Raw genomic sequence first — 27,139 nt, forward strand, 5'->3', positions numbered from 1 at the left:
AGGGGGTGACATGGTGAGGGATGAGGACTTAGACAGACTCCCTGGTAGGCGACAGGCAGAGAGAGAGGCTATGACTAGGTAATAAAGTGGCAAACTTCCAAGATGGCTGACTTTTTCCTCACCCTCCTGACTTGAGGCAGAAGCCTGTTGGTCTAAAACAAAGGCCTTGTAGGCTTTTGTCTTGAAAGGAAATAAAACTGTAATTCATGTAATGTATGTCAAATAGCCCAAAGAGTTGTTTGTGAGCTTTGAAACCTGGGGCTGAGAGCATAGCAGAACAGACCAGGACATGCCCGGGCAGGCCCATCGCCTCCCTAGCTCCCACCCCTCTGACCTAAGTTAAATGTTACAGGCTGCTGATGCTTAAATGGACCAATCATGTGAAACTGCGCCAATTCCTTCCCCAGCCCCACTCCTTTTCTATAAAAACCCCTAGCTTCCAAGCCTCGTGGTCGAATCCACTGTCTCCTGTGTGAGAAACATTTCGACCCGGAGCTCCGCCATTAAAATACCTCTTGTTGTTACATCAAGGTGTTGTGTTCTATTCGTGATTCTTGGGTGCACGCCGAATCGGGAGCTGAGTGGGGGTTTCCCCACTGAGTTCTTTCAGTCTCCCACCAGCAGCCCCCCTTCCTGATGGTCTGGCTCAACAAATTCAAGGCAGGATCAGGACACATCACACAATAGTTCCAGCCAAGCAACCACCATATCTGCCTTCAAACTGACCAACCTCCAAGTGGGGGAGGAAAACTCTGAGGCTCTAGACGCTCCAGGCCTTGAGAGGAGACTGGAGTTTTTCCTTCCCTTCTGAGCCCGACCCTCTGCTTCACAGAGTGCATTTTCCTCTGTGTGCCTGCTGCCTGCGTGTGGTTCCTCACCCACCCTGACTGTGGAGCTTCAGTTTTCTCTGCTGCTGCCTGTTGCTCTTCAGATTTTTTCCTGCCTTTTATTTCCTTGACTGGCAGAGAAAACAAACCCAGTCAGGACCCCTAGACTGTGACATTAGTGGGGCTCCTCTTGGATTTCTCTTAAGACTGTATCAACTGGACACAGTAGAGCAGCTGGGCAGACATGCTTGCTAAGGAGAAGGTCTCTGACTGCAGCACTCACCAGTGCAGTCTAAGAGCACAGAGCCCCTGACTGTCCATCTCACATCTGTCTTCAGGCAGTCCCTGTCATTACAAACGCCTTCACATCAGACACAGAGATGGGAAGGTTCCGGGGCTCTGTGAGCATTGCTATGTGGACTGTCTTGAAGGCTGCCCACCTCCCAAGCCCCAGATAGAAGACGTACTTCTCTAGCATCATGATAGCATGAGGGACCATATCATTCATTGGCTCTAACCTTATTTTGAACCCATTTTGAATGAAGTTTCTGACCTTCCCTAGGTCTACGAGTGCTTAGATGAGCATTTGGGGAACATGATTGATATCCCCTTAGATAACTTCTGGAGGGACAGGGCTTTGTAGAAGCCATACCATGGGTTGTGTGGCTTTAAGGTTGCAGCCTCCTGGAGGCCACATCTGTTAACATCCCCCCACCCCTGGTGAATAGGTAGGGACCATCACAAGGGGACTAAAGCATGCACACCCTGGGTCATTAATTTGTCACCTGTTAAAAGCGTAACACACATTTTCTTTTTTTCTTATACTCTTTCAAAGCTTTGTCACAAAACAGCAGCTTAGGCTACAAGGCCACAATGGTCACTCTGTGATAAGTTTGCTATCAGCATTGCTGTAGATAATACTTCTGGCTTGGGGATTACGATAAATAATGGTCAACTAGGTCACCTTGCAACATTTGAAAGCTGCTGTGGTGGATGAATAAGAATGGCCCCTTGAGTCCTTAGTCATTAGGGAGTGGCACTATTTGAGAAGGATTAGAAGGGCTAGGAGGCGTGGCCTTGTGGGAGAGTGTGTGTCACTGGGGCTGGGCTTTGAGGTTTCAAAAGGCCATGCCAGGCCCAGTTCTACAAAGTTCTTTTCAACTTTCTCTTGTGGCACTTGTTGGCATTCAATCTCATGCTAGTGTTTAGTCTTGGATGGAGTTTATTACCCACTTTGGGCTGTGTTGCCAAGTAACCTGACTCTGGGAAGAAGCAGGTCCAGCTGCTACTGGCTTCACGGTGTTCATGGTCACTGCGTGGATCCCATCAGTTTAAAAATGCGGGTTGTTTACAAGATCCTGCAGATGTCAGATGGAGGCTGAAAAGGCACAAAATACTAGACTGTATTTTTATATCCTATATGTGCCCTTCACTGTTTAACTGGGGTCAGAGCTGCAAACAGGCCATTTGATCATTTAAAAAGCATTTTGCCGAATGAGTGTGTGTGGCTCCAGCTTGGTAAGCCGAGGCAATAGCTTAGAAAGCAGATGTTGGGGTTTACTGCTATTTTCCTAAAGTTCTCCATATCCAGGGAAGAACCCTAAAACATCCAGGGCTCATGTCTGTAACTTACATGATGTAAGCATGTTCTGACGGCAAAGCCAGTATGTTCTGAGATCTGATGCCTGGAGAATAATCCAGGGTGAATGTGGCCAGTTGCCTGCTGGAACGGGCATGTTCCTTCCAACACAATCTTGCATTATTCTACCAACTTAATCACTGATCAGTAAGCCATTATAGGGCCAGGACATTTGTGCAAGGTGACTCTGACCTCAGTGGCCCAGGAGTTCCGTGATGAAGTTGAATGTCTGCTAACCCACCAAGTGCAAGGCCAAGCTGTTTCCATTCTGAGAGAAAAGCTTTTAAAGCCATCACGCTTCATACCAAACTGTGGCCAGGTACAACAAACGGAGCAATCAGGTGACTCAGCTCAGCATGGTTCCTTTGGCTTGAGTTGAGGATGTCCAAATGGCTGGAACAGCAGGGTCTCACCTATGCTATTTGCATGTCTTAAGAACCCAACATTCACTGTTACTGGAGGCTCTACCTGTCCCTCAACCTTCTAGAATCTTTGCCTGTCTATCTGTCTCTCCCTTGGTGGCTGTTTAACAACAGTAAGTACTTGGGTCTGCTAGTCCATACTCCTTTTGCGTATGTAAGAATTAACAAGAGAGAGAGAGAGAGAGAGAGAGAGAGAGAGAGAGAGAGAGAGAGAGAGAGAGAGAGAGAGAGAGAGAGAAAGAGAGAGAAGAGAAGAGAGAGAGGAGAGAGAGAGGTTTGACAATTTGCTATGAAAAATGGTCTCTTTTGCTCTTTTAATTTTCACTTAGCTATGGAGAAGCTTCATTTAAATTATGCAGATAGTTTGAGGTCATGGCCAATTAAATGTAACTGAACCTCTAAAGTCTAAAGTCGTGTGGGATAGTTCACTCTGTGGCCAGCAGAGGGCTCTTCGGTCCTATCAAATATCAAATGTCTCTGTCAATTACTGACCAAGCCTGATCTTCGTCAAAACAAGGAGGCCTCTATTACTGAGTCCTGTGAGTCCTCTGAGCACACTGCGCAATGGTCACCGCAGGCATCAGACCTCAGAACATACTGGCTTGCCGTCAGAACACGCTTACATCATGTAAGTTACAGACATGAGCCCTGGATGTTTTAGGGTTCTTCCCTGGATATGGAGAACTTTAGGAAAATAGCAGTAAACCCCAACATCTGCTTTCTAAGCTATTGCCTCGGTTTACCAAGCTGGAACCACACACACTCATTCCTTCACGTGTTTGCTCTTTATTCCATGAATACGGGCAGATATCTGCTTTTGGCAGGAAGGAGGGACCTTTGACAGTGGGACCCCTCCCTGCCAGCAGGTATGTAGTATCCTTGGTCTGTATGTGAGGTGTTGTCATATTGGAGAGGAATGGAAGGGTTCAGGCTACTGGGGGGAGTTCACATTCTAAATTTACCCTACTAAATAGGGGTCCATTTGAGCAGTATGTGAGGGTGTTCTCTTCTGTACACATTTCTATTGTTAATTGCTATCTTTTTGTGCTACATTGTATACAGTCAAGGAAGTGATTTCAGGTTCTAGCAAGAGACTACCTTTGTTTTGAAACTAATAACCAACAAAAGAGTAGAAGTATCCTAAAACTGGAAGCCTGACTGATGAAATAGAGGTAAACAGGCAGGGCAGAGGAGGAAGAGAAGGAGCAGGGATGCGGGGACTCATGGCACAGCTGCTCACTCTGGTGGGCACCGTGTTGTGGGCAGGCAGTGCTAATAGGAACTGGACAGAATGGTGCTGTTACATAAAGGGAAAGGGTTCAGATGCAGGGGCATTGTGTCACATGTGGTGACTTTGTGCTGAAAGTCCTGCTCCTCCCAGTCCACACTCTTCTACGTAAGGGCTGAAGGGCTCGCTCCAGGCTTCAGCAATGCTGGGGCAACTTGGGAAGAACAGGATATATATGGGACGAAGACTCAGGCACAAGTGACTCCCCGGGGCAGGGTTAACCAAATCAATACTTCATCTTCCCTCTGAATGTGTCCAGGGTGGAGAAGCATCCTTCCATCCAAGCCTGGCCACAGGTCACCTCCTCCCCTCCACACACACCCTCATTTACAACACCAGCAGCTCTGATTCTGTACTTGGGGACTTAATGTCCACAGTGTGTTCCCCTCACACCCTGCTGGCAATGCCTGTGCCCACAGTCTGACGCTCTCTTCTCTTTTGGAACTCTTTGGAGGGCTGTTATAACTGGTGCCACCATGGAGAAATGGGTCCCCCTTTTCCACCCTCTTCAACCCCCTTCTCCCCAGAGCCAGACACAGCTATACCTACCACATGGCTTTGTGGCCAAGGGACCTTATCATCCTTCTGTGGTCTTTTCCTTTTTCCAAGCTACTATGGCCTCAGTTTGGGGTGGACTTTCCCTCATGGTTCTGTCTGGGCTCCTTTTCTGATGTTCTCCCCTTTGACTCTGTCCCCTCCAGGACTAAGTTCTGAAGGCTCAGATAGTAGAAGACAAGCATGACCTTGTAATGTTGATGGCACGGCATTGTGGGTTCTGGACCATGGCACATGCGCACTGTGGGATGCTGGTGGTGGAGGCGGTATGTGGTGGAGATGAGTCCAGTACACTCTCCACACACCCTGCTTAAACCTGCCATTGACTTAAGACTGCTAGAAGCCAAGCTACATGCACAGGAAAAGGTTTGGGGATCCACCTGTACCCTACCCCTCAATCTGAAACTGCCTTCAACACACTGGAAGGTGACCCTGGCCTTCAGACAGACTCTCTGTCAGGACTTATGCTCAGAGTCCAGGCCCCTTGATTTTCATGCCCGATGCTGTACCATCTGTACATGATGCCCTGTTTCTGGTCCCCCTTTCCCTCTTCCCAATTCTCCTTATTCCTCAACCCCACACTGTGTATGCCTGTGTGGGTGTGCGTGCTCATGTGTGCATGCACACATGTATGTACATGTGCACGTGGTGCCAGAGATCAACCTTAGATATCATTCCCTGAATCCATCCTCTTTGTCTTTATGAGTCGTGACTTTTCCCTGGGCTCTGGGGCTTGCTGATGAGGCTAGGCTGGGCAGACCAGCGGGCAACAGGGATCCTTCTGACCACACCTTCCCGGTGCTGGGATGACCACAGCTGGCTCTCTGTGTGGATACAGGGGATGGATCTGAAGCTCCCATAATGCTTAGCAAGCACTTTACTGACAGAGCCATCTTTGCAGTTGCCCCCTTCCTTTCTTTATTTAGTCAGCTCATTTGAGATCATGTGTGGCCCACGTCACATATATGTCACATTCTTCACAGATCTAGGTTAGTCACACCACCGCACATATCAGCAGTATCTTGAAGTTATTTGTCAGAGTCCTCATCCCCAGGAGCTATGGAGCAGAGCTGTCTGGCTCCCCTTGGGACTGTAGCACGAGCTCTGGAGAGGAGCATATATGGGCAGAGTCCTCTCCTGGAGAAGAGACTGGGCCTAAGAGCTTTGGGCATCCTGTGCTCACTGGCTGCAGGCTAGCATGTCTGCATGACCTAGATGTGACCTCCTGGCTGAGCAGCCATCTTAGCCCTCTTCCCCTAGGACCTCACTCTTGTGCTGGCCCTCAGCTGCGTCACTGTGCAGGAGGAGGAAGAAAAGAGCTACGGGCCATCAGGGAAGAGCCAGCATCTCCCGGAGTCTAGGTGCAGGCTGGCGGGTTCTGTTGTTTATTCACCTCCAGCAAATCCTACAGAAGTCTGCCTTGCTGAGCCATGGCCTGGGTCCTAGGTTCTATAGTTAGCTACATCCTCAGGCTTCCTGCCCTTGACTTGCCTAAGCAGGCTCCTAATCCTGCCTTCCTCTGGTTAATTAAATGCAGATAGCTGCTCTGTCAGTCATGCTGGGGTAGGGAGTGGGGGAATGGGGAGGCAGTGGCCTCTCGGAGCATCTTTAATTGAATGACTCCCACTCCTGAGACTTCTGGGTCTTTCATTAATCAGCTACATACACAACAAAGGTGAAACCTAATGAGGTATGTGTCAGGCACCCAACACCAAGAGGTCTAGGCAGATGATGTGCTGTTCTACATTTTAATGGCCTGACATCTAGCATCTCCTGTCCACATGGTGTCCGGTTGTGATAATTCTGGTAAGTGCAGCAATCGCTTATCTATGATCAAGATGAGGGCTCTCACTTTCTAACAAGCTGAACAAAACGACCAGGTCACTGGCTGTGCCAAGAGTCACACCAGGAGCCGTGTAAGGAATGAAGAGACCCAGGCACACTCTGTGTGTTCATAACTCAGGCTATGAAACATGGAGGATGGTGCCAGACTTTGGGCATCTCAGGGCAGCACTATGACCCAGTTGTTCCCTCACTTCATGCCTGTGTCCATAGGCTGTTGTGAGATGTGAATAGGTTGGTTTCATTTCTGTTGTTGTGATAAAATATCTGGACTAAAAGCAACAGTAAAGTGGGGTGTTGGGGCTCATTGTCTTGTTTTTCAAAGACAGAGTTTCTCTGTGTAGCCCTGGCTGTCCTGGAACTCATTCTGTAGACCAGGCTGGCTTCAAATTCACGAAGATCTGCCTGTCTGTGCCTCCCAGGGATTAAAGGTATGTGTTACCACTGCAAGGTGGGGTGTTGGGGTTTAACCCAGTGGTACAGTGCTTACATAGCAAGCAAAAGGCTCTGGGTTTGGACCGCAGCTCTGGGGGGGATGGGTTGGAGGAAAGGGGATCAACATAGTGTAGGAAGAAGTTGGCTTAGACTTCTAGGTTGCAGTCCATCCTTGCGAGGAAGGCAAGGCAGACAGTGCGGCTAGTCAGACCGCATTCACAGTCAGGAGTGGAGGGGAATGGATGCATGCTGCTCTCTTGCTTGCTTATGCTCAGCTTGATTTCTTTATTCTTACACAGCTCAGGACCCCCTGCCTGTTAAATGGAGAACTAGAACTTTCTATGTTGATTAACCACCAAGATAATCCCCACAGACCAATCTGACCTAGGTAGTTCCTCTCTGAGACTCTCCTCCCAGGTGATTCTAGGTGTTGTCAAGTTGACGGTTTGAACTAACCAACACAGAATACACAGCAGTGTGCAGAAGAATGTCCGGAAGCTGGGTGTGGTGGCGCACACCTTTAATCCCAGCACTCGGGAGGCAGAGGCAGGCGGATTTCTGAGTTCGAGGCCAGCCTGGTCTACAAAGTGAGTTCCAGGACAGCCAGGGCTACACAGAGAAACCCTGTCTCGAAAAAACAAAAACAAAAACGAAACAAAGAATGTCTGGAGGTAGTTAGGTGCTTGGAAATGCTGATGGTTACAATTCATGTGTGATAAAGACTTGCATCTAGGATATACAAATAATTCTAACAAACTCTGAAGCCAATAGCTCATGGAAGGTAAGCAGCCGGCGAGATAGATAGTGAGATAGTGAGATAGTGAGATAGTGAGATAGTGAGATAGTGAGATAGTGAGATAGATAGTGAGATAGTGAGATAGTGAGATAGTGAGATAGATAGTGAGATAGTGAGATAGTGAGATAGTGAGATAGTGAGATAGTGAGATAGTGAGATCGTGCTCGCTCTATAAGCATGAGGACTTGAACTGGCTCACCTGTCAATCAGCATCCACTTAAAACAGCCAGGCATTGGTGTCTGCTTCTATTTCTAAGGCTGGGCTGGTGGAGACAGACAGATCTCTGGTGCTCACTAGCCAGCCAGCCCAGCCTAGTGAGACCAGACCAGAGAGAAGCCCTGTCTCTTGAAATGAGTGGATGGTATCTGAAGGATGACACCCAAGGTTGACCTTCCATTTTCACATGTGCTGACACACACAGCTGCATGCTAACCCCTACTTACACAAGTGCACCCATACATGAAAACAAAACCACACACCCACTTGCCCATCCATCCATACAAAGTAGGCAAGATCCTCAAGAGATAGTTTGCAAGAGGAGTCATATAAACAGAACACATCAGGTAGGCATCCCATTACCAGAACTGTTGCACTGTAGGATTCCTTTGCTACAATCATGGAAGAAGGGAAGAGCGACACTCTCTAGGGCCCTGTGGAAAGAGGCAGCTGAGGGAACAAAGCCCTCTGCTACCTTCTCTCATCTGAGTTGTACTGGACCAGCATCCCCAGGAGAGACTCACTTCTACCATCCCCATACTTTAGAGCTCTGAGAAGGCAGAGTCAGCCTAGATGCTGTGTGCAGCCACACTGGATTCTATAGTCAAAGCTGACACTGTAACAGCTAAGGTGAGCTGACCAGCAGGGGAAAAACCTCAAGGTCCTCAGCCAGATCGAAATTACATCTTGCAAAATCTTCATATAATGTATAGAAGATTCGCATCTGAGCTCTTTAAGATTCATTCATTCTGGTGATGGGACCCAGAGGGGCTGTTAAGAATTTAACTATGGTCACAGAGCTGGCGGTTCATTTGGTCCTTTGAGATGCTGTCTGTGACCCTGTGTCATCCTTGTCTGTGACCCTCCCATCCTGGGCCTAGCTCTCTGAAGGTTCCCCTTTCAGACCTGTCGAAAGAGCTCGTGCTCAGAGAGTAATAGAGTGCTGTAATTTGTACCACATGAGCAACAGTACAAAGGTGATCAGGACAGTGAGATGAGCTGGGGAGGTAAAACGTGGGTTTGATTTTCCAGGAGACATACAGGCATCTCAGCAAGGAAGCCTGTGGCCTCAGGAGTCAGGTCTGGGCACCACGGTAGGGTGTTTATGCTCCAAAGAAGCTGTTTCTAATTGTAGGATGCTCAGCCAGATCTGGAAATAAGTTAATGTATGGGAGGGTGAAAGGGGAGCTCAACACAGATGTGTCTGCCTCTCTAGAAAAATGACCTGCAGGAACTGAGTGTCATTTGGAAGAGGAAGGAGACAGCCATGGCACGTACCTTGAAGACCAAGTGTATCATCATCTGCAGGCCGGTTTTGCCCGGGTACTTCCCAGCGATGTTCAAGGCAGACAGGTTGAAAAGGTTAGCCCCTGTTTCTGTGCAGATGGCATGGACCAGCATTTTCTTCCCTACTCCCGAGGGTCCAGCCAAAAGCAGTGACTTTACCAAGGGAGCTCTCTCATGCACTTCTGCAGACCCTGGAAAAGGCATAGGCCAGTGCTGTTGAGTATGCCCAGAAAACCAGAGTGTGTGCCTAGCATGAGGATGCTAGGGCGCTGCATTGTGTGAAGGGGTCTGTGGCCATGGTGAATACATGGAAGTCAAGTCAAGCCTAAGGCTCAATGGGCTCTGGGGCCTCTGGGGTCCTCTAGGCCTGCTTTTCCTCCCCTGGTGTCCTGCATTTCTTCCAAACTAATAATTTTAAAGATCATTCCTATAATAGCTTAACCAAGTTGTTTTTTTAAAAAAATTATTATTTATGTATTTGTTTATTTGGAGGTGGTGGAACAGATTGCAGAGAGACAGACAATGAGGTTGGCTGAGGCATGTTCATTTCCTTTGGACCCTTCTTTCCTACTATGTATATGTATTGAAGCGTATGAGACAGAGGGAAAGGCCAAGGCCAGGGGGCAAAGCCTTCTGAGCTGGCCCCAGACTGTCAGGATCAAAGGTCACCTGGCACTTGGCAATAGAGCAGCTTGGATTATCACAGTTGCTGCTGTCTACTCTCATCTGCACAGTCTATACCTCAGGCCAGATGGGGCGAGGGTTGGGGGTGGCAGAACAGGAGTGGGCACTCAGTAGGTACAAGGTGCACACAATTCAGTGCTGGTTAGTGGGGGGAGGGGAGCAGCTGTCCTCAAGGGGCCCTGGTTTTGGAGACTCTGGGTACCTATGTCTTGGCTATTAATATGTGACTATAATAATATTAATCATAAAATCTGAGACAGGTTCTTACCTTATAGCCCAGGCTGGCCTGATCCTTTCTCTCTCTCCCTTTCTAATGCTAGGATCACAGCCATGTGCCATCATGCCTGGCTCAATATAATTTTCCCTTTCCTTTCCTTCCAAGTATAATCGAAAGGACTGAATTGTTTGAAAGTCAGAAATGTCTCTTTAGAGTGACTCAACGTTCTACATATTCTTTCCAGTGACATAACTGAGGTTTATGTGATCAGAGAGGGTTACAGGAACATGGTGTGATGGAGGAGCAATTTTCTGATGGTGGGAGAGAGAGAGAGGCTCTTTACTCCTCTTTTCTTCATTCTTGGACATGGAAGGATGCTTTGGGTGTGGCTCTGGCAAGCCCCGGGAGCTCCTGTGCTGAGTAGGGTGGGTTTTAAGTATGGAAAAATCTTGAGATGTGCTACTGAGGGTTTATGGGCAGAAGGAAGCTGAGCCCCGAGGAGGTGAGCCTGCAATGGGAAGCCAGGATGGGGCTGAACTCACAACCTGGAAGCAAAGTGTGCTTGGAACCTCGAGGTCCACAGATGCTGGAGAAGCTGAAACTCAGCTAGGGGTCTCATCTGGACCCTGGGAGAAGGGGGCATCTATGTGGGACTCTGGAGTAGAGCATCCCAGGAGCAGTGTGTGAGAAGGGTCCTGGTGATGGAGGCACAGTGGCTGATCAGGTTGGTCTTAAGGGAACAGTGTACATTTTGATTGATGAGGTGTCAGGGGACAGTGATGGGCAGGTGAGGAGACTGCTGACAGTGGCTATCTGAAAGGTGGATGGGAATTGTAGGCTTGCCAAAGGTGCTGGCCAGGGCCAGGGCTGGGAGACACCTGGGGAGAGGTGGCAGGAATGAAGGGTGGAGGGGAGGATGGGAACTCGGGGAGGATGGGAGCTCAAGGAGGGTGAGACCTTGGGGAGGGTGGGACCTCGGGGAGAATTGGACCTTGGGGAGGGTGTGCCAGACTTGAATGCAGGGCATTGCTTTTCTAGGGAGAGATCACCCAAGGCCACTCAAAGGTGGAGAGGGTAGTCCAGGGAAGGTCCCTGTGCTTGGGACCCAGCTAACCCAGGGATCCTCATTCTCATGGCATGGTCTAGATATTTGGGACACTTCTAGCTTTGGGTATGGCATCTGTCTAAGGTCTGGAGGACTGCAGAGAGGCCTGGTGTTCTGGGTCCTGACCCTATTTCCATCTCTCCCTAACTTTAATATCATCTGGAGATGTAGGATTCAGAGGGAGCATGACCATAAAAAGAAACCTTCTTCAGACAATGACCCACACCTGCTCAGGAAAGTACTCTCTCTGTGTCCTCTGGATCTTCCAGGACCTGATTGGACATGTTCTGGGCTTTCTCTTATACTCTGAGGGGGCTAGGAGGCCTCAACCCTAGTCCTAGCCACTTAGGCTTTGTTTCATGACTGGGTGTGGACACTAGCCTGTGTGGGCTTCTGCAAGCGGCCACCACTGAAGTGATCCAAACAATCATTGCCCCTAAGGCCTTGCCTCATCCCTTTTCTAACAGAAGGCACTTTCCACGTGAGGGTTCTCCTATGAGTGTGTGTGTGTGTGTGTGTGTGTGTGTGTGTGTGTGTGTGTAAAGGGGCAGGTTCAAGAACTGTGCTAGAAGACCCCAGCATCTCCCCAGGTTGCTTTCATGGGCAGATGGGGGTGACATATGAAGTTTAAACACCTGGAGGCATATCTGCGTACACGGCTTCTTGTATCTGCATTCTTGACAGGTGACATAAAACTCCCTCAGGAGAGCCAGCTCTCCTGCTGACTCTGTGGTCAGGAGGGCTTGGCAGGTGTTGAAGACAGCACAGGATTGGGGTGGGACGTGGAGTGGGGTGAGGGTAGGGTGGGTGGGGGGGAGTGGGTGGTAGTGGGAGGGTTCTCCAAGACAATGGGGTGAAGGGAAATGGGGTGAAGGGAGGCAGGGGTGGGGTCCTTTTGAAGCAGGGTGGAAAACCACGTGTGCGGGGACTTGTGAGCCAAGGGAACCAGTGTGGAGGAAGAGTTTCTTATACACCTACTGGCTCGTTGCATTTTCTGACTTCCACTATGTTACAATAAGGTGCGATGCTCAATGTGTTTTATTAAGTTGGCCCTGTGAATGTTACACGTTGAGTGTGTTGACATTAAATCTTGGGCTCCTATGTGTCATATTTGTACGTGATGCAGTATGAAATATAGTACCTGTACATTTATATTGCCCCCAGATTACATTTACTACTTCTGACGTAATGTCAGGAGAGGACTTAAAGCTTTCTTGCCAACAGACTTAAGGTTCTTAAGTCAAAGCGGGAGAGTTATTGAAGTAGGTGAAACAAGCCCTGATTTCTAGTTTCAGAGCGGCAGGCAGAGCTCTGTCGGTTGTTGGGCTGCCCTCCTGCAGCAACTACCCAACAGAGGGAAGGAATTGGCTACATGCCTCCTGCATCCCTAGGCACACTCTAGAGATGTGTCTGAAGAACCGTGCTGGAACTCTCAGCAGTGAGAAGGGACCGTGGTGGTGGGGGATCAGGTCCCAGCCATAGAAGGTAGTATGTGAAAGCACCCAGCCACCTTAGCTCTCAGGCTCAGCTCATTGGCTTCACAGAGGCCATCTCTCTCCAGCTGATTGCTGTAATTCGAACCAGACCCAGAGATGGCACAGAAGCTCTCTTCCCAGCATGCCCTTCTCTGCTGGGCAAGCACTATGGAAGAGAGACAAGGCTTCACACCCTCAGCTGGGAATGGGAAACGCCCTTATGGTGTCAAACAGGAAGTGCCATCAAAGCAAGAAGGGAGGTTGCTGTCCCAGCTTGTGAGAATGGTCCATCCTTACCCAGAGGCAAGATTCCATACAGTGTGATGAGCTGTCTGACATCCAGGAGGGAGGGCATGGGTTCTATGGCCACCTGGCGCAGAGTTGTCCCCAGGTAGCTGTACTCACCTGGGGAAGAAGGGAACATGGATGAGTGAATGGGAAACCACACTGGTCTGAAAACCGAAAGGTCAGAGAATGCAAACACAGCATGGAAGAGCTACCATGGGGGAGCACGTCAGTCCTACTCATCTTTAACTATGGACCTGACACAGCCTAGAGTCATCAAAGGGGAAGGAATGACCTGTGACCATGTATGTGTATAGGGGTTGGTGTAGGAAACCTGAGACCATGGTGGGCAGCGCTACCCCTAGGCAGGTGATCTTGGCTGTATAAGAAAGCTAGCCAAACATGGGTAAGTGAGCAAAAGCCAGAATGGTGAGCCTGAGAGAAGTCCTCTTTCATGATTTCTTCCCCAAGTTGCCTTTGGTAAGAGAGATGTTTTTATCTGTTTGATTTTTAAAATCTCAGCCACAGAATGAACCCAGGGCATCTTTTCTTAGATAAGGTTTGAAGAGAAACCAGGCAAGAAAGCATGGCTGTACCAGTTGTGATAAAAGGCAAACTACGTGAACTGTTGCAATAATCTCCCATGGAAAAAAATAATATTGTCTGCTTAGCATGTTCTGGGCCCTGGGTTTGATCCCCAGCCTGGTCACTCAGAATCACTTAGAAAGAAAAAGAAAAAAAAAAAACTATTGGGTTGTGTGAAGGGAGATAAAGTTCTGAGTGACATACAAAGAAGCTAAAATATTGCAGGTTTTTTTTTTCAGACTCTGAAAGATTATGTCTAATATCGGTGGAAAGTCCCACCATCAATCCTGTGAGACCCACATGGACTGTGTGCCTGAGCAGCAGAAAGGAAGAGTCTGAGTCTAATTTAGGACAAATAGAAACAGCTCCTGTTGAGGGCAATATTAATTTACATTTTTATCATTTTTAAAGGGTTACCAAAGGAATAATATAGAAATAAATCTCTACAGGTTTAATTAAAGATATCAAAGGGCTTAATTGTAACTAGCCATAAATCTGAAGTGTTATTTTCTAACTCATTTAGATAAGGTCACCAAGAAAATTAGTTTGGCTGTCTCCATTTGTCACAAGGATGGACCTTTATATACTGCTATGATTCCCGTGATCTGTTTTTGAATGCACAGAGAAGATGCCCCCAGAATGAGGCAGGGCATTTGATTGTCCCATTCACTCCCCAGACGTGTCTTCCCTACTTCAGGTGCTCACTGACCCCATTGTGTGCATGTGTGTGTGTGTGTGTGTGTGTGTGTGTGTGTGTGTGTGATGCGAGGAGTGCATTCCTGTGTGTGAAGTGCCGAAGACGCCCAGTGCTTAGAGCATTCCCAAACGTGAGGAAAATTAGAGCTGAAACCGAGAGACTGGCCTCTGTCTCGTGCAGGGAAGCCTTCCAAATTCTCAGCATTAAAAAAAGAAGCCCTTGGCAAGGACAACCGTATTGGTTGGCGGAATGAATGATAGTGGACACTTCCATTACGGATCCGGAGACTCCTGCATTTTAACGAGCAGGTAATAAATAGCAGAATGGTTAATTTAGCCTCTACCAGAAGGGAAAGAGACCCTGTAGCAACCGTTAAATCTAGTGCTTACTGCCAGTAAACATGACATTAGGGGGGCAGTGAAAGCAACCTCAATTTTCTTGCTTGTGTAAATCCATATTAATATCCAGGCAGACCATATTTTCTGGAACCTAGCAGATTTTATTTAAACAAATTATATTAAATTAAATTAGTGGGTGTTGGTTCTGATAGAGGGAAGGATCCAACTAGCCTGGGCTGTTTGCCAAGTTAGGAGCCTCACTCTGAAAGCATGTCTCTGTGTTTTATGGATGCCCGGAGTGGGAGCCATTATCTCTTCCCATCTACAAAGTCAGGGTACAGGAAGTTCTGGATCCCCTGCCCAAGCACCAGATCTTGTGAGAGAAAAGATGGAAGCAGGAGAGAAGGTCTCTGGGATAGAGGGTGTGATACAGGGCTAGGAAATGCATGGCAATTGAAAGAGAAACAAGGCATGCACAGAGTGCTGAACTCAGTTCTAGTACAATCTGTGTACCAGCATCCTCAAGCTCTGTTCTCACTGTGTGACTTTACCCGGGAGGAGGATCCGTGAAGATGCTTTTGGACAATGGGTCCACCAGGGGCCTGAAAATTAGCAGGATTCCTGTCCGTCTAGGAGCGGGAAAAATGGATACAGAGAAAAACACACATGGAGGGTGGATAGGACCCAAAGATGAGTGTGCAGATGGGGTGAAGCATCCACACATCACATGATACCAGAAAGGGCAGTGAGCACCAGAAGCAGGGCAGACGTGGCCAGATGCCACAGCAGGAACCCACCCCGCCACATCTCAACTTGGATTTCCAGTCTGCAGAACCAAGAGTTGGTCCATTTCTACTGTTTAAGCTACCAGGCTTGTAATGGGTCAAGACAGCCGTAGCACACAGGCACAGGAGTGAGCAAAACAAAGAGAAGCAGCGTGGAAGAGCACAGTTGAAAGCAACCAGAAACACAAAGGATCCTGGAGATCAACACAAGATCGGCACCTGCGTTTCCATTCTTTTCAATATAGCTATGAGAAAGGAACGGAGAATGAAGCAGTTTATCAAAATGCCCGTGTGTGTGTGTGTGTGTGTGTGTGTGTATGTATTTGGAGGCCAGAGGTCAATCTCTGCTATTCCCCAGAAGCTGTCTGTCTACCTTTGTTTTGAGATAGGGTCTCTTATTGGCCTGGAGCTCAGTAGGCAGGCTAGGCTTATTGGATGTCTCCACTTTCCCAGCCCTAGGAGGCACCACCACGCCTGGCTTGTTTTCTGTAAGTTCCGGGGATAGAACACAGATCCCCGTGTTTGCACAGCAAGCATGAAAGGGTTGTGCACTACAGAAGCACCCAGGGGCGATATGTTTCCACACAAATGCATGACCCATTCATTTCTTCACATCAGGTCATGCCAGAAAGAACTGGCCAGGGGAGTCTGCTATTGGGTTGAAAAACTGGCTTCTGCCCTACTAAGGGACTGGTTTTATTCAGGGAGCTCCTTTGTTCAGAGTCCTCCCCCCCGCCAGGTTAAAAATCAGTCTACAAGCAGCTACCATGACCTATCTTCTGTTTGAAAAGAGACACAAGGAAATGCATTTCTAAGCCCACCAAGTGCCATGTGTACTTTACCAATGTAATCCGAGAGGTTGACCTTCAGAGCCTGGATCAGCAGGCCTTTTTCAACCAGCTCCTGGTACAGCGACTCGATGGTCCTGGGGACAAAGTACATTGTCTCTGTCATCAGTATACACTAACAAACTAGGACTTCGACCTCAGCTGCTCTGACGTATGCTTTCATGTATGCAAATAAATGCGCTTTTGAAAGATTTCTACCATTTGGCGATAAATTAGGCTTTTTGAAAACAATATTTTCAGCCAACCATGTAGATACTGGATGTTTCCCATTAATAAGAATTATATTTGTGGGCATCTGAGACCAACTATGACTCCATAAGTCTTTATGATTGTCCAACTATGAATTAGAAATTACTTGATAATAGTAATACAATGGGCCTGGGATTTTATTTTCAGTTAGCATCTGTGAGCCATAGATCATTAGCCTTCGTGAAATTTCTGTTTCTTTTTAACTTGATAGTACAGTGGTTTAATATCTACAAGGAGTAAGGATGGCTGAAACTGGAGATAATTCTCTCTGTCTCTGTCTGTCTTTCTGTCTCTGTCTTTGTCTCTGTCTTCCTGTCTTCCTGTCTTTCTGTCTATCTGTCTCTGTGTATGTGTCAGAGATTGGTTTTGGTTGTCTTCTTCAATTTATTTCCACCTTGTTTTTCTGAGACATGGTTTCTCACTGAACCTGAAGCTCACTGATTCATAGGCTGACCAAGCCATTGTCCCAGTAATTTTTTGGGGGAAGCAAAAGGTCTCTCTATATAGCCCAGGCTGTCTGGAACTCACTGTGTAGATCAACTTAGCCTTGGACCCATAGAGATCCATCTGCCTCTCCCTCCTGAGTGCTGGGATTAAAGGCACATGCCACCATGCCCCACCTACTTTTTGTTTTGTTTTGTTTTGTTTTGTTTTGTTTTGTTTTGTCTTGTTTTGTCTTGTTTTGTCTTGTTTTGTTTGAGACAGGGTCTCATGATGTGGCTTTAGCTGTCCTGGAATTCACTATGTAGACCAGGCTGGTCTTGAACTCACAAAGCTCTGCCTGCCTCTGCTTCCTGAGTACTGGGATGAAGGGTGTTTGCCACAACTCATGTCTGAAGATAATTCATATGTGGAGACAAGTTATTCAAAGCTGTGTGTGTGTTGGGAGGGTGTGGTTCTGTGTTATATATGCATGCCTAAACCACCACCACAACAACGCACTTGTCAAAGAGGGGTTTGGGCAGACAGCCAGGACACGGATAATTTATAACAGCTGAAAATGATAGTCACGGTATTCTGCCTGATGGGTGAAGTCCCCGCTGATGTTAACTGGGGTTTGGCTCACAGACATGCAGTAGGTTAAGCTTGAATATCATTCAATTAGGTCCTCTGGGACAGCTTATCCTTTCGCTTTCTCTGTCCTGCCAGCCTAGTCTTGCCTTTTATTTGTTGGAAATAAAAATTGTAACTTCATAGAAAAAGCTCTCTCACTGTACAGTAGTTTGAATGAACATGATTAAAACGATCTTAAAAAAATTCAAGAATGTTACGTTAGAGTCAAGCTGAATCCTACCAGGGCAGTTTCAGTTCAGAGACCCTAGGCCTCGATTGACTGGGCCTGTGTTTGTCAATCATATTTAAAATATTGTACCCTCTGTGGACAACAGAGGAAGGGTTGATTGCTATGACAGTTGGAGTGACAGGACCCAAACAATGTCACAGAAGTGCCAAGTATTTCCACAGAAATATGTGCTTAATGTAAATATGTAATGTAGACATCAAATATTAACATGAAACTGAAAAAGATTCTCTAACATGATGAAACTATATTAAGAATTTCCAAACCCAAACCTGTATTTGGATTTCTTTTCATAGTTAAATGAACTTCTGATATGGAAACAAGAATTCCAATTTGAAAATGGCCTTAAGGTATAATGACTTTACTGGTTTAAAGGTTTCTTAATTTGATGAGAGAAACAGAAGTTATCTTCCAGTATTCCTGCAGAGCTAATAGGATCCTAGAGGCTGGTCTTTAGGATTAAAGTTTAAGGAATGAGGTGGCTGCCAGTAGATTTATATTTCTGGACATTGAAATGAATGGAAAACATGATCTCATATCTTTTCACCCAGGAGCTGTGTTCTAGTTAGCTTTAATCCTCCATGCGACACAGCTTAAGAGTCATCAGAGGAGGGTGGAGAGATGGCTCAACGGTTAAGAGCATTGACTGCTCTTCCACAGGTACCGAGTTCAATTCTCAGCAACCACATAGTGGCTCACAACCATCTGTAATAAGATCTGCTGCCCTCTTCTGGTGTGTCTGAAGACAGCTACCGTGTACTCACATAAATAGAATAAACAAACAAACAAACAAACAATAACATAAAAAAGAGTCATCAGAGAAGGAAGTCTCAATTGAAAGGTCATCTTGATCAGAGTGATCTGTGGGGAGCTATCTTTATCATAAATTGATATAGGAGAGTCCAGCCCACTGTGGGTGACACCATTCCCTAGGGAGGAGGTCCTAGACTTGGCTGGAGTTAATGCTGTGTGGAATAACAAGCAGGCTCACCTTCAAGTTCCTGTCCTGATTTCCCTCAATGATGGACTATGACCTGGAGTTTTAAGCTGAAATAGCCCTCTTCTTTCCTAAACTGTTCTTGTTCAGAGTGTTTTTATCATAGTATCAGAAAGGAAACTAGAACAGATTGCCTCTGATTTATTCATGACAGATTCAAGTGCAAGGAAGGATGCCAGAACACCTTCAGTGTCTGGCAGTCATTGTCCATTATCCATCTGCGGCCATGCTGGTCAGCACCATTGTATTTGGTGATACTTCAAAGGCAAAGGAAGGTGGGTGAATACTTTTCACTAGGAGCAGGGTCATACGGGAGGACCTGGTATTAGCTCTTGGTTTCTTATTACTTCACTCTGCTTTGGAATCAAGGCAAAAACATAGGAGGAAGTCACGATATAAAAGCCCCTGAAACACGCCTGTGCTTCTAGGGTCTGCCTGGCCAGAATCTCCTCAAAATAACCATGTATCTCTGTCTTGGCAGTTTCAACATTGATGCAATGACAGATGTCTGTCTTTCCATGAATGAGAGCACTGGGGTCTCAAAATGTACCCAAGGACCCCCGTAGGCACCAGCCAGCCAAACAATGTAACCTCAAGGGGGGCTACTTCCAAGCGAGCACCAGCTGTGGGGTACTCTGGCTACCTCAGGGGCGACTGCAAAGGGACTAACAGAGAATCCAGGTAGGCTTCTTTCCCCCACGGATGTCACTCATGTCCACTGTGACTCAGGGAGAGAGAGTACTTCAGAACAGTGCCTGGCCTCCAACCAGCAGGGTGTTAACTGAACTTGACACTGTGATGTCTGCATTCTCACGTGCTGAGCTTACAAAACACAGGCATTTAAAGCCAAGTATTAGTCTGAAGTTGGGCTAACTCAAGGACCGTAAACATCCCTCCTTTGGAGACTCAGCCTCATCGCATCTCTGTACGAGGTCCCTCAGGAAGCAGAAAGGAGTGCACAGGGGCGGTCTCTCTCTCTCTCTCTCTCTCTCTCTCTCTCTCTCTCTCTCTCTCTCTGTGCGTGTGCGTGTGCGTGTGCGTGTGTGTGTGTGTGGTAGGGAGGTGAGGGGATGGGGAGAGGAGGATGGGGAGAGGGTGGGTGGGGGAGTGGGCTGGTGCTGTAAAGGATGGGAGGCCCTTTCTGTCCAGAAGAACCTCAGCTTGCATGATCTGAGGTTTCATGATGTTATTTCCTAAGCCATTTTAAATAAACATCAGCCACTTGACTTCCATGAACATATTGGAATTTTGAAAAGTTACGGGAATTCAGATGTGACAGGCAGCTTTACCTCCAGGCAGGTGGTCCTGTTGCACATTTTTTCCTAATCTAGAGTCTATATAGGGTTTTCCCCTGTGCCCACTGCTCCCCACACTCTGTCCAGAAGGTAGGGCTGAGAGGAGCTGTCTTGCCCGGGCCTGCTCTGGGATTTGGGGTGCATCTCTGCATTTCTTATTTTCTCTGCTGTCCACTCCCCACGTTTGTCCCCCTGAACAAACGTACCCCTCACCTGTCAGCCGTCAGGTCTTTTTCCTTCTTTCCCCGTTTCCCTCTCCGGCCTTTCCTCCCTTTATTTTTCTGAAAGAAATAAGCAAGGATGTCATTAAAACGAGCAAGTAGATGAGTCCTGAAGGCTTCCCCTCTCCTTTGAATCGCTTTTGCGTCTTTGACAAAAATTAGTTGTGTGTATTTGTGCACAGGGCTGCCTGGGTCCTCTGTCCTGCTCCAGATACATCCACCTGTCTGTCACTCTGTGTGTCTGTATGTCTGTATCTTATGAACATAGCATAGGGTTGATAAACACATCTGTGCTATATAGAGGTAAATTCCTTCTATACTGAACTGTTGAGAGTTTTTCTCACAAAAGAATATTGAACTGTCACATTCTTTCCCGTGTCTCTGAAATGACACAGAAGGCCAAGGCAGTCGATCGTAACAATGAGTGATTCAAGCTTTTCAGTTCCACCCCATCAGTGTGGTGGGCACAAGGACCTATCTGTGCATGTCCTTGCATCGCATGGTCCTGCAGCAAAATGCATGTAAGTGTTGGCAAATTCAATTTGCTAGTGTTTCTTTCCTTGGAGATATCTGTGCCCCTGTAAATCAGGAATATTGATGCCTAGTTTTCTTTTATTGTTCTGTCTTTATCTGGGTTTGGTTTCAGGATGCTAGAGGGCTTATAAAAATTAGTTTAGAAGTGGGCTGGAGAGATGGCTCAGCAGTTAAGAGCACTGACTGCTCTTCTAGAGGTCCTGAGTTCAATTCCCAGCAACCACATGGTGGCTCACAACCATCTGTAATGGGATCCGAAGCCCTCTTCTAGTGTGTGTCTGAAGATACCAACAGTGTACTCACATACATTTTTAAAAAAAGTCCTAACCCTTCAGAAAGTCCCTTGTATTAAAAAAAAAAATAGCTTAGAACTCTCCCTTTCTCTATTATTATTAGAAACTTATTTTTAAATTTTTTTTTTTACTGACTTTTCTTTTTCACTTTCTCTGGAGGCCTGAGTGTGACATTCCACTACTCATTTAAGTCTATAGGGCCCAATCCACAGAGGAGCTAGACTTAACAAATTAGTCCATCCATACAATAATATACAATTAGGGTTTGCTAGGAGCCAGAGAAGGTTACTAATGTCTACACATTCCTATATTCATAGCCCTTAAGTAGAAGAACGATATTAACAAGGTGTCCCCAGTGAATTCAGTACCCACCCATTATTGAAGCTCAAGTAAGATATGCCCCAGAGTGCCCTGATATGCAAAGAAACAAGAGCCACTCTGGGGTTTCCAAAGACCTCCCGCGGGAAGACTATTGTCTGTTCCTGAAAGACAGACGTGGCATTAGAGGGTATGAATGAAGAATGTCCACATCAGACTTGTGTTCAGGAAGGACTGATCTGGATGTTAGATAAGGTTTAAGTCACCACCTCCAGCAAGTGCTGGGAACTGTCACGTACTGTCCTCCTCTGCGTCCCATCCCTGGCTAGTCGTCTCCCTATAAGGCTCTTTGTTACCAATTAAGCTTTAGCTTGTCTTGAAGTTCATCCTTAGGTCACCAGAGCTGGGACCTGGCTGTACAAACTCCTCTTCTAGCTCTTGATAGCACCCGATGCCTGTTGTGACACAGTGGCATCTTGTAGATTGCAGGAAATGAGATGGGGGGGTCAGAGAAGGGAAATAAGACTGGTGTGGCCCTGGGCTTGACTGCTGAGGAGGAGAAAACCTGCCCTCTGAGAGGAGGTTATGGCCACCTCTGGAATACACTTCCCACTGAGATCAGTGTAGTTTTCATGTCTAATTGTGGACACACACACTTTTTTTTTAATAGATAAAGATACATAGGAATTGAAAAGGGGCATCCAGAGGTGTCCCTGTAAAGAGAGGGGACTGCACCAGGCCAGCAAGTTGTATCTTTAGAACAGAGCTCCAAGGGGCAACCTAACTAACTTGGAGTCAAGCCATATGTTCAGCACAAAATGGACCAAGATAGGTATCCTAAGACTATGTGTCTCCTGAGGAGCCAAGACTCAACACAGTGCAACTGAGCTCCTGAGTCACAGGCTGGGTGGCTTAGTGTCTCCAAGCCACAGGTTTCTTGTATCTTTGATAACACTGCCAGGGAGGAATCTTGGACTTACTGTCTTTTGGGCATTCTGGACCAGTGGCAGGGTTGTCTGTGAGGGATAATGGTGGGAACAGGAGGCTAAAGGAGCAAACTGTACACCCTTCAGTCTCTTTGGTTGCTGCAAACCACCATGAGATGGATTTGTGACAATGCAAGAGTTGATCTTCCCAGTTTCTTTCAGTCTGATTTTCCTACTCACAAACCCGACTTGATGCTCCTGGCTTTCCCTACAGGAACAGGTGGGGGAGGAGGAATTGGGACATTTGCCGTGTCCCTCTGATAGTACTCATTCTTGTAGGGCTTGGGTGCTGTGAATCTGTAATGGATTGGTCCTGGGGAGGAGCCATTCTGATGGCAGGATTTATTAATTCCACATAAAGGCCTTATCTTTGGGCACTGGGTGATGAACAGTGAAATCTGCAAAAAGCAGGGATGCTTGATGTCTTAGTGTTCTATTGTTGTGAAGAGACACCATGACCAAGGCAACACTTATAAAAGAAAGCCTCTAGTTGGGGCTTCCTAAGAGTCTCAGAGGTTTAGTCCTGTATCATGGCAGGAAGCATGGTGGGCATTCAGGCACACATGGTGCTGGAGAATAGCTGAGAGTTCTACATTAACATGTAGAACAGGCAGCAGGAGAAGAGAGAGCCACTGTGTCTGGCTTGGACTTGTGAAATCTCAAAGCCCAGCCCTAAGTGACATACTTCCTCCAACAAGTCCATACCTCTCAATCCTTCCCAAGTAGAACCACTCCTTGATGACTAAGCATTTAAATATATGAGCCCAGGTGTGGGGTGGGGGTGAGGGTGGGGGTAGGGGTTGGGGTGGAGGGGGGAGGCATCCTTACTCAAACCACCACACTTGATGCAAGGCACAACCACCCGCCCAGCAGGCACTGCTGTCTGTGGTTGACCCTGCTTGTTTGACACGCACCTTTTTCCCTTTCTTTTGCCGGGGTGGGATTTCCATCTCTCTGTTCACAGCCAGCTTAAGGTTTTTCAGTTCCTGTCTCATAAGCTCATCCACCTAGGAGAGAATGCAAGGGACATATGATGTGTTCAAATGAATTGCCTCGTGTGCCCTCGGGGTAAAGTCTTGGCTTGTTCATCAGTTTGGAAGCTGTAAAAAGTCTAGTTGTTGCAGTAAATGGCATCCCCTGTCCCCTTACTGGAGGTGAGTGTAGTAAATGGCATCTCCCATCCCCTTACTGGAGGTGAGTGTAATAAATGGCATCTCCCATCCCCTTACTGGAGGTGAGTGTAGTAAATGGCATCTCCCATCCCCTTACTGGAGGTGAGTGTAGTAAATGGCATCTCCCATCCCCTTACTGGAGGTGAGTGTAGTAAATGGCATCTCCCATCCCCTTACTGGAGGTGAGTGTAGGCATACCTGAACCCTTATCTCCATTTCTAACTCCTTTCGTTTTTCCTCCTTGATCAGTTCTGGGTCATAGTCTTGAGGGAAATTCCAAGACTCGTCTTTATTCAGCCATATGTCTGTAAGCCACGAGGACAGAGAAAAAGGAAATGGACAAAAAAATTACATTCAATATCTAGGTTAATGAGGGCTGTTATTCTAATCTTGACACACACCAATCTGTCCTAGGACAGGAATTTGAATAAAGAAACTGAAGCATGTATGGGGTTTATAGACCTGTTATATGATAGGAGAAAGAGAGAAGAAGAAGAAGAAGAAGAAGAAGAAGAAGAAGAAGAAGAAGAAGAAGAAGAAGAAGAAGAAGAAGAAGAAGAAGAACAACAACAACAACAACAACAACAACAACAACAAGAACAAGAAGAACAAGAAGAAGAACAAGAAGAAGAAGAACAAGAAGAACAAGAACAAGAAGAACAAGAACAAGAAGAACAACAAGAACAAGAAGAACAACAAGAATGGGGAGGGAGAGGGGAGGGAAGGGGAGAGGAGGGGAGGGGAGGGGAGGGGAGGGGAGAGGAGAGGAGAGGAGAGGAGATATAATAGCATCAGGTAGGTAAAGACATGGTTGTGGGTGGCTTTGTCAGCTTGCTACAATCTAGAATCTCCCAAGCACAGAGCCTCAGTTGAGGAATTGTTTAGACCAGGAATTGTGACCTACCATTTTGAGGAGGTCTCAGCCAAGAGCCCTTGGAAAGAAATAGCTTCAGGAAGACATGGGCACAAAGGACTAGTTTCTAAACTGTGTGTCAGGCCTGCAAGCTATAGACACCAACCCAGTGGCTACATGCACAAGTGAGGTGTTCCCACTTTACTTCCTAGGCAGACTGAGGTCAGCAGATGTTGTCAGGAGCAGAGCCTGGATGGATGCCGTAACCACTGAGGGTTCTCACTCACCTTCCCTTTGTCCTGCTTGAGAAAGATGAGGACTGAGCTGGGTATGGCTATCAGAGTCCTCATTTTACCACAACATAGTCTTCACCACCAAGGTATGTGGGTAAGCCTGTGGGTGATGTCAGAGAGGAGGCGGGGGCTCAAAAATGCAGCATGTGGACTCACAAGAAAATGGAATTATATTTCCAACTGTTGCATTTGTCACCGGTCTAGTTCTTCTATGTGCCCTCCCCTAGACAGAGCAGCTGTATGAGAAGTGTCTCAGTGACTGGATCCACAGCGCAGGATGGATGCTGGGGGGGGGCATGAATGGTACCACTGGAAGGAAGCTAGTTTGAAGGTGATAAAAGAGTTGAAACTGAAGTTCAAGGTGTATCATCATCTGTTACTGGTAGGGGACAAGCCTGGCGAAAAAGGGTATCTTGCTTATGCAAGAAGACATATGTTATTAGATGAAAATGCCACTGTCAGGTGTGGGGTAGCTTCCTATAAGAAGTTGTTGGTCAACGAAGCCCCATAGATCCTGTGACAGCAACATAGGCTATGACCATTACTTTTGGTTGCTCATCATAACCGTATGGTAAGACTCTACTGCTAAAGATATATAGAAAGAAAGCTGGAGCTCACCAGGAAGTTTGCTCCCTGCAGGCTGGCTTTCATAAAGATGCCGGGGAAGAAAAGCCATACATGGCCTTACCTAGAGTTGAACCCTACAAGCTGCGAGGCAAGATATGCCCACTGGTGTGCCACTGGCATTGCCACTGTGGGGCAACCAACCACTCTCTGATTGGATTTGAGGATTGCTCCACAGAAAGAAATTCATGCCGAAAACTGTAAACTTGATTCAAAACCCATGGCTATGGGAGTCACGGATCCTAGTGGGAACCTGTTACTGTTGTCTTGATAAGTGGACATGTTGTCAAACTGCCTTCTAAGTATTCGTCTATACGCATGGATTAGGGCTACCCTTAACCCTGGTGAGAGAAGCGTCTGTCTGAAATGGACAGCTGTTAATGGGCAGAGTGCTAAGAAGTGGCCATTGAGTGCTTATAGCTAGACAGGCAACTGTATCAATCTCACCAAGGCTCAGGAAACATTGAGGAGAAAGAAGATGAAAGAATGTGAGAGCAGGAAGATGGAGATTGAGAGCTATGAAATTCTGACTTCTGGATAAGACATGACCATTGCACCTGAGATGCCAAATCTTTTAAGTTTAGACTCCATTTTAGAAAACCTTATCTAAGTTTGAACTCAGGTAAACTAACAGGCTGGTACCTAGCATTAGTTTCCAAGTTGTACCCCCCACCCCACCCCCACAAAACTTGAGCCTAGCTCCAGTCGTCTCTAGGCTAATCCCCAACAAGACCAGTGTTTCCAGGTGACACCCTTAATGAGACCAGTGTCTCCAGGTTATTCCCCTAACAAATTGCACCCCAAATTACAAGCCCAGCCCCTGCCTAACGACCATCAATGCAGAGAGGAGCCGAAATTAAGTTTATGATATGACTCCCAGCACCAGTCAATTATGTTAAAGGCCACAGTAGCTTTCTAATTAGATGGTTGCACACATACTCCCTGCTTGCTGCTTACTATAAAGTCTTGCCCAGATACACATTTGGGGCTCCACCACCACCAAAACGTCCTGTGTGACGGTGGTACATTTGAGGGGCCTGAGCTAGAATAAAGACCCTGCTGTGAGTTACATCAGATCAGTTCCTGTCTGGTTTTGGGGGGATCACTAACATTTCCCTGGCACTATACACTCATGAGTTCACAACAGCTGCACAAGATCAGCATTTCAGCACGGGTGGGGGACAGGCTCGCTAAGCGCCACTAAGCTAATCGATCCCTAGCTAAGGACCTATTGGAAGTTTATGGCTATTTGGGGGTGTCGTTTTCCTTTGGGGTACTACTACTGTGGCCACACATGCTCTGGTGGATGCTACCACACCCACGTACATGTGGGAAGCACTATTGACTCAGTAGAATACACAAAAAAAAGAGAAACATGGAGGTGAGAGGGGACCTGGTGAGGGACTGAGGGAGAGCGGGAGAGGGGAGCTGGGAGCTGATATGATTACAACACAGTTTATATACACATAAAAGTGTCAAGGAGTAAATAAAAATATTCTTAATTGCTGCGGGATATTGGTCACACTGTGAACCCTAAGACTGTGTTATCTACTGAAAAGTCCTGTTTCTAGTTGTGTTGAGGGTCAGCCCTTAGCACACACCTTTAATTCCTTTGGCTGGAATACAGACACATCTTTAGCAGATACCTTTAATCCCAAACAATGAAGCTAAAGTGAG

At 47.0% G+C, this 27,139-nt stretch overlaps 1 protein-coding gene across 2 annotated transcripts in view; it reads right to left on the reverse strand.

Annotated features, from left to right (window-relative positions):
- The window catches only part of Iqca (IQ motif containing with AAA domain), a 111,305-nt gene that overhangs the window by 15,294 nt on the left and 68,872 nt on the right, over positions 1-27,139 (reverse strand). For both annotated transcript variants that reach the window (NM_001368722.1, NM_029122.2), the window contains exons 10-15: positions 23,891-23,997; positions 23,435-23,527; positions 20,382-20,449; positions 16,322-16,404; positions 13,087-13,194; positions 9,300-9,499 (exon numbers count right to left, since the gene is read on the reverse strand). In NM_001368722.1, the coding sequence (NP_001355651.1) occupies positions 9,300-9,499; positions 13,087-13,194; positions 16,322-16,404; positions 20,382-20,449; positions 23,435-23,527; positions 23,891-23,997 (659 nt within the window). The remainder of the gene's footprint in view (positions 1-9,299; positions 9,500-13,086; positions 13,195-16,321; positions 16,405-20,381; positions 20,450-23,434; positions 23,528-23,890; positions 23,998-27,139) is intronic.

Source organism: Mus musculus, chromosome 1, assembly GCF_000001635.26.
Source record: "Mus musculus strain C57BL/6J chromosome 1, GRCm38.p6 C57BL/6J".
Taxonomy (NCBI): Eukaryota; Metazoa; Chordata; class Mammalia; order Rodentia; family Muridae; genus Mus; species Mus musculus.